At 45.2% G+C, this 13,666-nt stretch overlaps 1 protein-coding gene across 9 annotated transcripts in view; it reads right to left on the bottom strand.

Moving 5' to 3' along the window:
- The window catches only part of tmem63c (transmembrane protein 63C), a 342,578-nt gene that overhangs the window by 176,753 nt on the left and 152,159 nt on the right, over window positions 1-13,666 (bottom strand). For all 9 annotated transcript variants that reach the window (XM_063042821.1, XM_063042830.1, XM_063042849.1 and 6 more), the window contains 2 exons: window positions 8,064-8,184; window positions 6,383-6,516 (listed from right to left, as the gene is read on the bottom strand). In XM_063042821.1, coding sequence (XP_062898891.1) covers window positions 6,383-6,516; window positions 8,064-8,184 — 255 coding nt within the window. The remainder of the gene's footprint in view (window positions 1-6,382; window positions 6,517-8,063; window positions 8,185-13,666) is intronic.

Below are 13,666 nucleotides of genomic sequence, written 5' to 3' on the forward strand. Positions count from 1 at the left end.
TCACTCTATCTATACCCATCATAATTTTATATACTTCTATCAAATCTCCCCTCATTCTTCTACGCTCCAGGGAATAAAGTCCTAACCTATTCAACCTTTCTCTGTAACTGAGTTTCTCAAGTCCTGGCAACATCCTTGTAAACCTTCTCTGCACTCTTTCAACCTTATTTATATCCTTCCTGTAATTTGGTGACCAAAACTGAACACAATACTCCAGATTCAGCCTCACCAATGCCTTATACAACCTCATCATAACATTCCAGCTCTTATACTCAGTACTTTGATTAATAAAGGCCAATGTACCAAAAGCTCTCCTTATGACCCTATCTACCTGTGACGCCACTTTTAGGGAATTTTGTATCTGTATTCCCAGATCCCTCTGTTCTACTGCACTCCTCAGTGCCTTACCATTAACCCGGTATGTTCTACCTTGGTTTGTCCTTCCAACGTGCAATACCTCACACTTGTCTGTATTAATCTCCATCTGCCATTTTTCAGCCCATTTTTCCAGCTGGTCCAAGTCCCTCTGCAGGCTCTGAAAACCTTCCTCACTGTCTACTACACCTCCAATCTTTGTATCATCAGCAAATTTGCTGATCCAATTTACCACATTATCATCCAGATCATTGATATAGATGACAAATAACAATGGACCCAGCACTGATCCCTGTGGCACACCACTAGTCACAGGCCTCCACTCAGAGAAGCAATTCTCTACCACCACTCTTTGGCTTCTTCCATTGAGCCAATGTCTAATCCAGTTTACCACCTCTCCATGTATACCTAGCGACTGAATTTTCCTAACTAACCTCCCATGCGGGACCTTGTCAAAGGCCTTACTGAAGTCCATGTAGACAATATCCACTCCGCGATCCACTCTGACCCCTCGACTGGCAGCCCGGAACCACCCGGAGTAATCGACCAGAGCACTCCCAGTACGTCCGTCGTCCTCATGGTCTCTCCTCCAACTCGTCGTCCTCACGGTCTCTCCTCCAACTCATCGTCCTCACGGTCTCTCCTCCAACTCCCCGCCAGAAACCCCTAGTTTCCCCGTACGTCCGTCGTCCTCACGGTCTCTCCTCCAACTCGTTGTCCTCACGGTCTCTCCTCCAACTCCCCACCAAAACCCCCTGGTTCCCAGCCGTATGATCGTCCTCCCGGTCTCTCCTCCAACTTGTCGTCCTCCCGGTCTCTCCTCCAACTCGTCATCCTCATGGTCTCTCCTCCAACTCGCCGTCCTCCCGGTCTCTCCCCCAACTCGTCATCCTCACGGTCTCTCCTCCAACTCCCCACCAAAACCCCCTGGTTCCCAGCCGTATGATCGTCCTCCCGGTCTCTCCTCCAACTCGTCGTCCTCCCGGTCTCTCCTCCAACTCGTGGTCCTCCCGGTTTCTTCTCCAACTCGTCGTCCTCCCAGTCTCTCCTCCAACTCCCCACCAAAACCCCCTGGTCCCCAGCCATATGAGACAGCATATCACCCCAAGAAACAATAACATGGACACCCATTGGTTCACTTACTCTGTTATCTATATTATAACCCAAGCAAACTGCTAGCTAGAGACTTTATCAGCATTTAACATAACAAAAGAAGTCATCTTAATTAACATACGCAGTAACATAAAACAAGAAACCCCTTGCATAACTATATTATAATTATGTGGTTTTGTCAGTTTTAGTCTTGGTTTGTCCTGTGTTTCTGTGATATCTTTCTGGAGGAACATTGTAGCATTTCTTAATGCATGCATTTCTAAATGACAATAAACGAGGACTGAGTGTCCTCATAATCTAATCTAATCTAATGTATATTGTAAATAGCTGCAGTCCCAGCACCAAGATTTGCGGTACCCCACTAGTCACTGCCTGCAATTCTGAAAGGGACCCGTTAATCCCTACTCTTTGTTTCCTGTCTGCCAACCAATTTTCTATCCATGTCAGTACCCTACCCCCAATACAACGTGCTCTAAGTTTGCCCACTAATCTCCTATGTGGGACCTTATCAAAGACTTTCTGAAAGTCCAGGTACACTACATCCACTGGCTCTCCCTTGTCCATTTTCATAGTTACATCCTCAAAAAATTCCAGAATGTCAAGCATGATTTCCCCTTCGTAAATCCATGCTGACTCGGACCGATCCTGTTACTGCTATCCAAATGTGCCACTATTTCATCCTTTATAATTGACTCCAGCATCTTCCCCACCACTGATGTCAAGCTAACTGGTCTATAATTCTCTGTTTTCTCTCCCCCTCCTTTCTTAAAAAGTCGGATAACATTAGCTACCCTCCAGTCCTCAGTAACTTATCCTGAATCTATAGAACATTGGAAAATGATTACCAATGCGTTCACAATTCCAAGAGCCACTTCCTTAAGTACCCTGGGGTGCAGACCATCAGGCCCTGGGGATTTATCAGCCTTCAGTCCCATCAGTCTATCCAACACCATTTTCTGCCTAATGTGAATCCCCTTCAGTTCCTCTGTTACCCTAGGTCATCCGGCCACTATTCCGTCTGGGAGATTGTTTGCGTCTTCCCTAGTGAAGACAGATCCAAAGTACCTGTTCAGCTCGTCTGCCATTTCCTTGTTCCCCAGAATAAATTCACCCGTTTCTGTCTTCAAGGGCCCAACTTTGGTCTTAACTAATTTTTTCCTCTTCACATACCTAAAGAAGCTTTTACTATCCTCCTTTATATTCTTGGCTAGCTTGTCTTTGTATCTCATCTTTTCTCCCCGTATTGCCTTTTTAGTTATCTTCTGTTGCTTTTTAAAAGTTTCTCAATCCTCTGGCTTCCTGCTCATCTTTGCTATGTTATACTTCTCTTTTATTTTTATACTGTCCTTGACTTCCCTTATCAGCCACAGTCACCCCTTACGCCCCTTAGAATCTTTCTTCCTCTTTGGAATGAACTGATCCTGCACTTTCTGTATTATTCCCAGAAATACCTGCCATTGTTGTTCCACTGTCATCCTTTCTAGGGTATCTTTCCAGTCAACTTTGGCCAGCTCCTCCCTCGTGGGTCCATAGTCCCCTTTGTTCAACTGTAACACTGACACTTCCGATTTTCCCTTCTCCCTCTCCAATTGTAGATCAAAACTTATCATATTATGGTCACTACCTCCTAATGGCTCCTTTACCTTGAGTTCCCTTATCAAATCTGGTTCATTACACAACACTAAATCCAGAATTGCCTTCTCCTTGGTAGGTTCCAGTACAAGCTGCTCTAAGAATCCATATCAGAGGCACTCCACAAACTCCCTTTCTAGGGGTCCAGTACCAACCTGATTTTCCCAGTCTACCTGCTTGTTGAAATCCCCCATAACAACCATAGCATTACCTTTGTGACATGCCAATTTTAACTCTTGATTCAACTTGCACCCTACATCCAGGCTACTGTTTGGGGGCCTGTAGATAACTCCCATTAGGGTCTTTTTGCCCTTACAATTTCTCCGTTCTATCCATACTGACTCTACATCTCCTGATTCTATGTCACCCCTCGCAAGGGACTGAATTTAATTCCTCACCAACAGAGTCACCCCACCCCCTCTGCCCACCTGTCTGTCCTTTCGATAGGACGTATACCCTTGAATATTCACTTTGCAGCCCTGGTCCTCTTGCAGCCATGTCTCTGTTATTCCCACAACATCATACTTGTCAATTTCCAACTGAGCCTCAAGCTCATCCACTTTATTTCTTATACTTCGTGCATTCATATATAATACTTTTAATCCATTACTCCCCTCACCTTTCACATCGATTCCTATTGCACTTGGCCATACTCTCCGATCCCTTCCTGAGCTTTCTGCCCCATTAATTCTGTTGTCTTTCTTAACTTACTTTATTCTCTCTTTCCCTTTAACTCCATCCTTATATTTCCTCTCCTCCCCACCACTATTTAGTTTAAACACACCAGTGTAGCAGTGGCAAACCTGCCTGCCAGAATGCTGGTCCCCCGCCTGTTAAGGTGCAACCCGTCCCTTTTGTATAATTCATCCTTACCCCAAAAAAGATCCCAGTGGTCTCAGAATCTAAATCCCTGCTTCCCGCAGGGATAAGTTGTCCCGTTTTTATTTGCATATATCTCCGTATTGTGATAAATGTAATAATGGAGAAGCTTCACTCATTCATATGTTTTGGACATGTCCGAGTCTTGGAAAATATTGGAAAGAAGTATTTCAAACTTTCTCAATAATTTTCAAAGTAAATTTCAAACCTAATCCTTTGACTGCTTTATTTGGTATTGTTGGAGGAAAGGATATTATTTTGGAGCCATTCAATCTGCACATTTTGGCTTTTATGTCTCTTATGGCCAGAAGGATGCTTTTGCTTAAATGGAAAGATGTGGCCCCTCCTATTCACACTCTACTGCCTGATGTCACGCACCTGCGCAGTCTTGCCTCTCTTTTACCCCGAGTGGTAAAAACTGCCTTGGCTCCGAAAATCAGCCGTTCACTCGCAGCTCTCTTGCTCTGAATCCTGGAAGAAAACCATGCTGACTTTGTACTATCTTGTCCTGAGTAGCCAAGTACTCCAACGCCTCAACCTTAACAATTGACTCTAACATCTTCCCAACCATAACATGCTCGTTAGTGTAACAACTTTGTTTTCTTGTTTATATTTGATCAATTGCTGTTGGTTAGTATGCTGCTAACTAGTAGCACCTGGCTAGTGTTCTAAGTTCATTTTAGCTATCAGCCAAGATTGAATGGCAAAGCAGATCCTATAGGCCAGATGGACTAATGCTGCTCCTATATCTTACTATCTTTTTCTGATGCTAGGTGTTGTTGGTTTATGGCTAACACTAGGCCATTCCCGTGTAAATCCACTTATGCGGGGCCACTGACTGCCAGTGAAATGGCAGGGTTTGAGGTATTTATTCTGGAGCACTGGTTAATGTGGGGTTGGTGCTGCTGGTATGGAAATAGTGCTGGTTAGAGTGGGGTTAGTGGTGGTTTGGTGACGATGCTGGTTAGAACGGGGTTAGTGGTGGTTTGGTGACGATGCTGGTTAGAGTGGGGTTAGTGGTGGTTTGGTGACGATGCTGGTTAGAGTGGGGTTAGGTGTGGTTTGGTGACAATGCTGATTAGAGTGGGGTTAGTGGTGGTTTGGTGACGATGCTGGTTAGAGTGGGGCTAGTGGTGGTTTGGTGACGATGCTGGTTAGAGTGGGGTTAGTGGTGGTTTGGTGACGATGCTGGTTAGAGTGGGGCTAGTGGTGGTTTGGTGACGATGCTGGTTAGAGTGGGGTTAGTGGTGGTTTGGTGACGATGCTGGTTAGAGTGGGGTTAGGTGTGGTTTGGTGACGATGCTGATTAGAGTGGGGTTAGTAGTGGTTTGGTGACGATGCTGGTTAGAATGGGGTTAGTGGTGGTTTGGTGACGATGCTGGTTAGAGTGGGGTTAGTGGTGGTTTGGTGACGATGCTGGTTAGAGTGGGGTTAGGTGTGGTTTGGTGACGATGCTGATTAGAGTGGGGTTAGTGGTGGTTTGGTGACGATGCTGGTTAGAGTGGGGCTAGTGGTGGTTTGGTGACGATGCTGGTTAGAGTGGGGTTAGTGGTGGTTTGGTGATGATGCTGGTTAGAGTGGTTAGTGGTGGTTTGGTGATGATGCTGATTAGAGTGGGGTTGGAGTTGTTTTGGAGCTGGTTTGGAAACAGTGCTGGTTACAGTGGGTTTGGTGCTGGTTTGGAGATGGTGCTGGTTAGATTTGGGTTGGAGGCAATTTGGAGACAGTGCTGGCTAGAGCGGGGTTAGCAGTGGTTTGGTGATGATGCTGGTTAGAGTGGGGTTGGAGCCCGTTTGGGAATGGAGCTAGTTAGAGTGGAGTTGGAGCCAGTTTGGACATGATACTGGATAGGGTGGTGTTAGTGCTGCTGGTTTCGAGATGGTGCTGGCTAGAGTGGGGTTAGTGGTGTCTTGCGATGATGCTAGTGAGAGTGGTTGGAGCCGGTTTGGAGATGGTGCTAGTTAAACTGGGGTCGGTGCTGCTAGTTTTGAGATGGAGCCGGTTATAGCAAGGTTGGGGGTGCTGCTGGTTAGTGGGGTTGATACCGCTGGTAAGAGTGGGGTTGGAGCCGGGTTTGTAGTGGTGCTGGTTACACTTGGGTTGGAGCAGGCTTGAGAATGGTGCTGGTTAGAGTAGTGTTAGTGCTGGTTAGAGTGGGTTTGGAGCTGGTTTAGTGATGGTGCTGGATGGAGTGGGTTTGGTGCAGGTTTGGGGATTGTGCTGGTGTTGGAGGCAGTTTGGTGTAAGGTGACCATTGATTAGTTCCAAGTTAGTGATGATTATTCTGAGTTGGTGCTGTTGGTGTGGGCTCAGAATAAAGGGATGGCATAAAAACAAAAGAGGAGGTGTCAATCCTAATTTCAACCCTTTGCCTGTTACTTACACAGCTGTCATCCGCTCATCCTGGAAGGTCACAAAAGTCATTCCCAGCCGTTTCAGAGTGATCCGATGGCGCTCAGCGTTGAACTCATCCGTGAGCTTCTCTTCCAGTTCACTGTAGTATTGCTCCGCATCCACCTGCAACAGAGAAGGCAGCTTCTGGTGAACAAATGGAGTTCAAATGGTTATGCATATTAAACTTCCACACTATTTACAGGGAAGCCAACCACATAGCATAGGAAGTGCGGAAACAAGCCACATCCCGGACACACATCTCAGGCTGCCATCCAAACCTTCCTCTGGATGGTTCAGTTCTCAGGCAAGGCAGAAGGTAATGTTGAAGCTATTGTATCTTAAGTGGACAACTGCATCTTTTGAGCTACATCAACAGTAAACAAGTCTCTCCATGCGTTGCTGCTGGGTGCAAGGAATGTCACAGTGAACAATCCTCCAAATCCACCAGTCACGGTGGAAAACTGGGATGTGCTGGGAAGTGAGGAAAATGGTTTCTGCCTTAATCTGGCTGTGGTAGGACAGATAACAGAGGCCATAGTTAGACCATAAGACACAGGAGCAGAATTACAGTATTTGGCCCATTGAATCTGCTCCACTATTAACCCTCTCAACCCCATTCTCCTGCCTTCTCCCCATAACTTTTGACACCCTGACTAATCGAGAAACTGTCGACCTCCACTTTAAATATGACAAGTGTCTGTGGCAATAAATTCCAGAGATTCACCACTCTCTGCCTCAAGAAATTCCTCCTCATCTCTGTTGTAATGGATACCCTCTGATCTGAGACTTCCCCATTGTAAGAAACATCCTCTCCACATCCACTCTATCTAGGCCATTCAGCATTCAATGGGTTTCATTGAGATCCTCAATCATTCTTCTAAAATCCAGCGAGTACAGAACCAGAGCCAGGGAATGGGAACACATGGTTGGACAGGGAACGGGAATGTAGTTGGACAGGAAGTGGTCAGAGGGTACAGTTCCAACATTTAAGAAGCATTTGGGAAGGTGCATCCAGGGGATGGGCTTGTAGAGGGTTATGGCCTGAATGTAGATACGAAGAACTAGGAGGGAAGATGCTGTGATCAGCAGCATCCAGTTGAGCTAAAGGGCCTGTTTCTATGCTGTATGACTCCGTGACTAAACTTCTTTTGACCTCTCTCCACAGTCTCCACATGCTTCTGATAATGGGGCGACCAGAATTACAACCAATACTCCTTGCAGTCTGGCTAAATTTTTATATACCTACAGCATGATTTCCTTTTGTCTATACTCAGCACCCATAATAATGAAGATAAGCATGCCATATACTTGCTTTAGCACATTATCCACTTTCAGTGAACTATGGTTTTGAACTATATTCGTTGTAACCTGTATTCACTTTGATATTAATACATTGATTATCTCCTAACATAGTCTTTTGTCCTCCTTATATCCTCAACCTCCGTCTCAGATCCCCTTCTCAGTCAATGATCCACTGTTATCTTACCCCATACAATCTGTCACTCTAAATCTCTGCCCATCTCCAACACCTCTCTTAATCCCATTTCATTTCTGTCTGCCTGTGTCTGTTCCTACTCCTGCTCCAACCTATCAATCCATTCCGTTCTTCTCTGCCTTCAATATTGACCATTGTAAACAAATTATTTACTCTAGAAGACTGATATTCCCACCTGTTCAAATCCACAGCAGTCACAGCAGCAGATCCGGGCCAATGGGTGGGTCTTAATCATGATCTTTCCTTCCTTTTGGGCCTTGGCTGTGAAATACAGACGACCTTTCATTGCTTTTCGTCTGAAGGAGGAATACAAAGGTTACAAACCCTGAGAACCATGGCAGGAACTCCTCACTCATCTTGAGATTTTGTGAGTTAGCCCATCAGTTATGAAGTTATCGAAAAATATATTCCAGATTCAATATTGATAACTGCTTGAGTGTTATCAACCTTGCCTTCAAGGTCAGTGAGACTAAAGAATTGATTGTGGACTTCAGGAAGGGGAAATCGAGGGAACACACACCAGTCCTCATTGAGAGATCAGCAGTGGAAAGGGGAAGCAGTTTCATGTTTTTGGGTGTCAACATCTCTGAGGATCTATCCTGGGCCCAATATATTGAAGCAATTACAAAGACGATATATAATGGCTATATATCATTGGGAGTTTGAGGAGATTTGGTATGTCACCAAAGACTCTCACAAATTTCTACAGATGTACCGTTGAGAACGAAGGTGATGTCCTCCTTTTTCAAAGAAAGGGGATCCCTTCCTCCACCATCAACACTTCCCTCAACCACATCTCTTCCATTTCACGCACGTCTGCTCTTACCCGACCCTCCTGCCATCTTACCAGGGATAGAGTTCCTCTCGTCCTCAACTACCACCCCACCAGCCTCCGCATCCAGCACATAATTCTCCAGAACTTCCACCATCTCCAAAGGGATCCCACCACCAAGCACATCTTTCCCTACCACCCCCCCCCCCGGCCACTTTCTGCTTTCCACAGGGTTTACTCCCTATGTGACTCCCTTGTCCATTCGTCCCTCCCCACTGATCTCCCTCCTGGCACTTAACCTTGAAAGCAGAACAAGTGCTACACCTGCCCCGACACCTCCTCCCTCACCACCATTCAGAGCCCTAAACAGACCTTCCAGGTAAGACGACACTTCACCTGTGAGTCTGTTGGGGTCATATACTGTGTCCAGTGCTCCCAGTGTGGCGTCTTATATATCAGCAAGATCCGATGTAAGTTGGGAGACCAAATCGCCGAGCACCTACGCTGCATCCACCAGAACCAGGATCTCCCAGTGGCTACCCATTTTACTTTCACTTCCCATTCCCATTCCAATATGTCAATGCATGGCCTCCTCTACTGTCACGATGGGACCACACTCAGGTTGGAGGAACACCTTATATTCTATCTGGGTAGCCTCCAACCTGATGGCACGAACATCAATTTCTTGAACTTCCAATAATGGCTCTGCCCCGTCTCCTTCACCATTCTCCAACCCCTTTTCCCTCTCTCACCTTATCTCTTTGCCTGCCCATTGCCTCCCTCTGGTGCTCCTCCACCCTTTTCTTTCTTCCATGGCCTTCTGTTCTCTCTTATCGGACTCCCCTTTCTCCAGCACTGTATCTCTTTCACCAATCAACTTCCCAGCTCTTTACTTCATTCCTTCTGCTCCCGGTTTCACCTGTCATCTTGTGTTTCTCTACCCCCTCTCCCAACTTTTAAACCTACTCCTCATCTTTTTTTCTCCAGTCCTGCCAAAGGGTCTTGGCCTGAAACGTCAACTGTACTTTCCATAGATGCTGCCTGGTCTGCTGGGTTCCTCCAGTAACGTGCATGTGTTGCTTGGATTTCCAGCATCTGCAGATTTTCTCTTGTTTCTGGAGAGCATTCTAACTGGTTGCATCATCATTTAATATGGGGGGCCCATTGTACAGGATCGGAAAAGGCTGCAGAATGCTGCAAACTCAGCCAACTCCATCATTGGTACTAGCCTCCCCAGAATCAAGGACATCTCAAGGAAAGGTACTAGTATGGATAGAAGATCAGTTGACTGGCAGGAGGGAAAGCGTGGGAATAAAGGGGCCCTTTCTGGTTGGCTGCCTGTGACCGGTGGTGTGCCACATGGGTCAGTGTTGCGACCACTTCTGTTCACATTATATGTCAATGATTTGGATGAAGGAATCAATGGCTTTGTGGCCAAATTTGCGGGCGATATGAAGCAAGGTGGAGGGGCAGATAGTGTTGAGGAAGCAGGGTATCTGCAGAAGGACTTAGACAGATTGTGAGAATGGGCAAAAAAGTGGCAGATGGAATATAATGTAGGGAAGGGCATTGTCGTGCATTTTGGTAAAAGGAATAAAAATATGAATTTTTTTCTAAACCGGGAGAAATTCAAAAATCAGAGGTGCAAAGAGATTTGGGAGTCCTTGTGGAGGCTTCCATAAAGTTTAACTTGCAGGTTGAGTTGATGATAAGAAAGACACCAGTCTGTAGAAACAAATTTCACAAATTCACCACCATCTAGCTGAAGAAATTTTTCCGCATCTCTGTTTTAAATGGATGCCTCTCTATCCTGAGGTTGTGCCTTCTTGTTCTAGACTCCTCCACCATAGGAAACATCCTTTCAACATTAGAAAGGTTTCAATGAGATCCCCCCTCATCCTTCTAGATTCCAGCAAGTACAGACCCAGAGCTATCAAACGTTCCTCATATTTGCCTTCCTCGCCACTGACTGTACCTGCAAGTTAACTCTTAGGGTGTTCTGCACAAGGACTCCCAAGTCCCTTTGCATCTCAGATTTTTGGATTTTCTCCCCATTTAGAAAATAGTCCACACATTTGTTTCTACTACCAAAGTGCATGACCATGCATTTTCCAACATTGTATTTCATTTGCCACTTTCTTGCCCATTCTCCTCATCTGTCTAAGTCCTTCTATAGCCTACCTGTTTCCTCAACACTACTTGCCCCTCCACCAACCTCTGTATCATCTGCAAACTTGGCAACAGTCATCTGTTCCAGCAATTAAATCACTGATATACAGCATAAAAAGCTGTCCCAAAACCCACTCCTGCGGAACACCAATAGCCACTGGCAGCCAACAGAAAAGGTTGTCCTATCTTGTCCTGTGTCACCAAGTTCTCCATAACCTCATCCTTAACAATTGACTTCAACATCTTCCCAACCACTGAGGTCAGGCTAACTGGTCTATAATTTCCTTTCTACTGCCTTCCTCCTTTCTTAAAAAGTGGAGTGACATTTGCAATTTTCCAGACCTATGGCACCATGCCAGAATCCGATGATTTTTGAAAGATCATTACAAGTGCCTCCAAAATCTCTTTCAGAAAGCTGGGGTGCAGTTTATCTGGTCCAGATGACTCATGTACCCTTACGTCTTTCAGCTTATTGAGCACCTTCTTCTTTGTAATAGTAACTGCACTCACCTCTATTCCCTCTCACCCTTCAACATCTGGCACACTGCTCGTGTCTTCCATAGTGAAGACTGTTGCAAAATATTAATTTAGTTCATCTACTATCTCTTTGTCCCCCGTTAATATGCTGTACTTCCAGAAGGCACATAACATCTGTCTTCCAGAAGGCACATAAAAACTGTTGGATATATTAGAGAAACACGGGGAAAGTGAGACTAGCATACTGAAGGAACTATGAATCTAACCCTAACCCTAACACTAATGCATGGTCTTAATCTCAGAGTTTTGAAATGGTGACTTTAGAGATGGCTGATGTTCCAATTGTCCCACTCTGGGGTTCTGAAGATCCTGAAATCATTCCTGAGGACTGGAGGGCAGCAAATATTACTCCACTGTTTCAGAAAAAAGGGGCAAAGAGAACAGAGGGCTACTGACCTGTCAACCCGATGTTAGTGAAAAATGCTGGAATACGACAAAACATCTTGTAAAGCATTACGGGAGTGAGCAGTCACCATGGCTTTATTAAAGTAAATCACAACTGACTGAGCTGTTGGAGTTCTTTGAGGATGTGTCAGGGTCATATAGCATAGCAATAGGCCCATGGCCCATCATGTCCATGGTGCAGGGATCATTCACTGAAACAATGCAGATTTCCAACATCTGCTGATCTTCTCATGACTGTGATTCACTGTGACAAAATGGATAGAGTTAAAGATTAAAAGAAGTGCAATCATTCTGATGGGGTTATACTGTAGGCTTCTGAACAGACACTGAGAGATGGAGGAACGGATATGTAGATAGATTATGGAAAGATGTAAAAAAAAAGTTGTGGTAGTGGTGACTTTAATACCAAATTTTTACTTCTGTTTTAGTGAAAGAGGCTTAGATGGGGTAGAAGTTCTTCAGTGCATTTAAGAGGATTTCTTGAAACAGTAGGTGGATAATCTAACTAGAGTATGGACCACACTCAAACTTGTTTTGGGCTTACACAGAGTAGATGTGGAAAGGATGTTTCCCATGGTGGGAGAGTCTAGGACAAGAGGGCACAGCCTCAGGATGGAGGGGTGTCCTTTCAAAACAGAGATGCGGAGAAACTTCTTGAGCAAAAGGGTGGTGAAGTTGTGGAATTTGTTGCCACATGCAGCTCTGGAGGTCAGGTCGTTGAGTGGATTTAAGGTAGAGACTAATTGGTTCTTGATTGGAAGTGGCATCAAAGGTTACGGGGAGAAGGCCGGGAACTGGGGTTGAGGAGGAGATTGAAAAAAAGGATCAGTCATGATTGAATGGCAGAGCAGACTCAATGGGCCAGATGGCCTAATTCTGCTCCTATGTCTTATGTCTTATAGAAACGAACTTGGACAGGTGAGTGGCCTTTCATTGGAAAATCATTCTGCAAAAAGTTATCATAACTCCTTAAGTTTATATATACAGTAATTATGTATAAGGATATCATGAACCTTTTGGAAAAATAAGAATTTGGGGGAGGGTGAGTTTGACACTATTACACAGGAGCTAATTGTGCACCATTGTTATTGTGGAAGTGCACACCTGATATTGTTTAAATATAGCTGACCAATCCCATGGACAAGCATATTTCAGTCCTGAGCAGGATAAAGGAAACTCAGATTATGAAAGAGGTTCTGAAGTTTGTCAGCTCCTTGAATAAATAAAATTAAAATAGCAGGAAAGTGCTCAGGCAGGGCCCAAAGAGGCCATGAAATGTTCTTGGCAAGAAGGATTAAAGAGAATCCTAAACCATTTTTATAAATATATTACATACAAGAGGATAACTAGGGAGAGGGTAGATCCAGGATAAAGACAGGAATTCATGCTTGGATTCACAGGATGTGGGAAGGGAGCTAAATGAATGCTTTACAAGCAGAGAGATATAAATAGATTAAGTGAGTAGCTAAGGGTTTGGCAGCTGTAGAGGTAATTGTCTGTTATGTCCAACGATGTCAGGAAACCTGTGCAGGAAAGTGGAAAAGCTGTTGCACTGGGGCAGTTACATTCTCTTGACCTCAGAAGTGCCAGTCCAGTGGTATGAACAAGTGTCACAAACTGGGATCTTCCTTGGTTGTAGTGGATGACCATAAAGTCTTCTGTGCCTTGTCATGCCCTTCTCTCTTCACAGAGTGTTGCAGCACCACCTTCCTGGCTGTTGGATCTCACTGTAGATCTCTTCCGCCCAGTCGGCCAGAGCTGACTTTGCAATCTGGGACAGGCACGTCTCTAGCTCACCAGAGTATGAGGTAGCCAGCTACCATCACCTGGTTTCACCTGCCTGTTGAAGTGGTGTACTGGGGTGTGGCTGCTGACACATGCAAACAGCTACTTGG

The sequence above is a fragment of the Mobula hypostoma genome, chromosome 1 (genome assembly GCF_963921235.1).
Source record: "Mobula hypostoma chromosome 1, sMobHyp1.1, whole genome shotgun sequence".
NCBI classification, from domain to species: Eukaryota; Metazoa; Chordata; class Chondrichthyes; order Myliobatiformes; family Myliobatidae; genus Mobula; species Mobula hypostoma.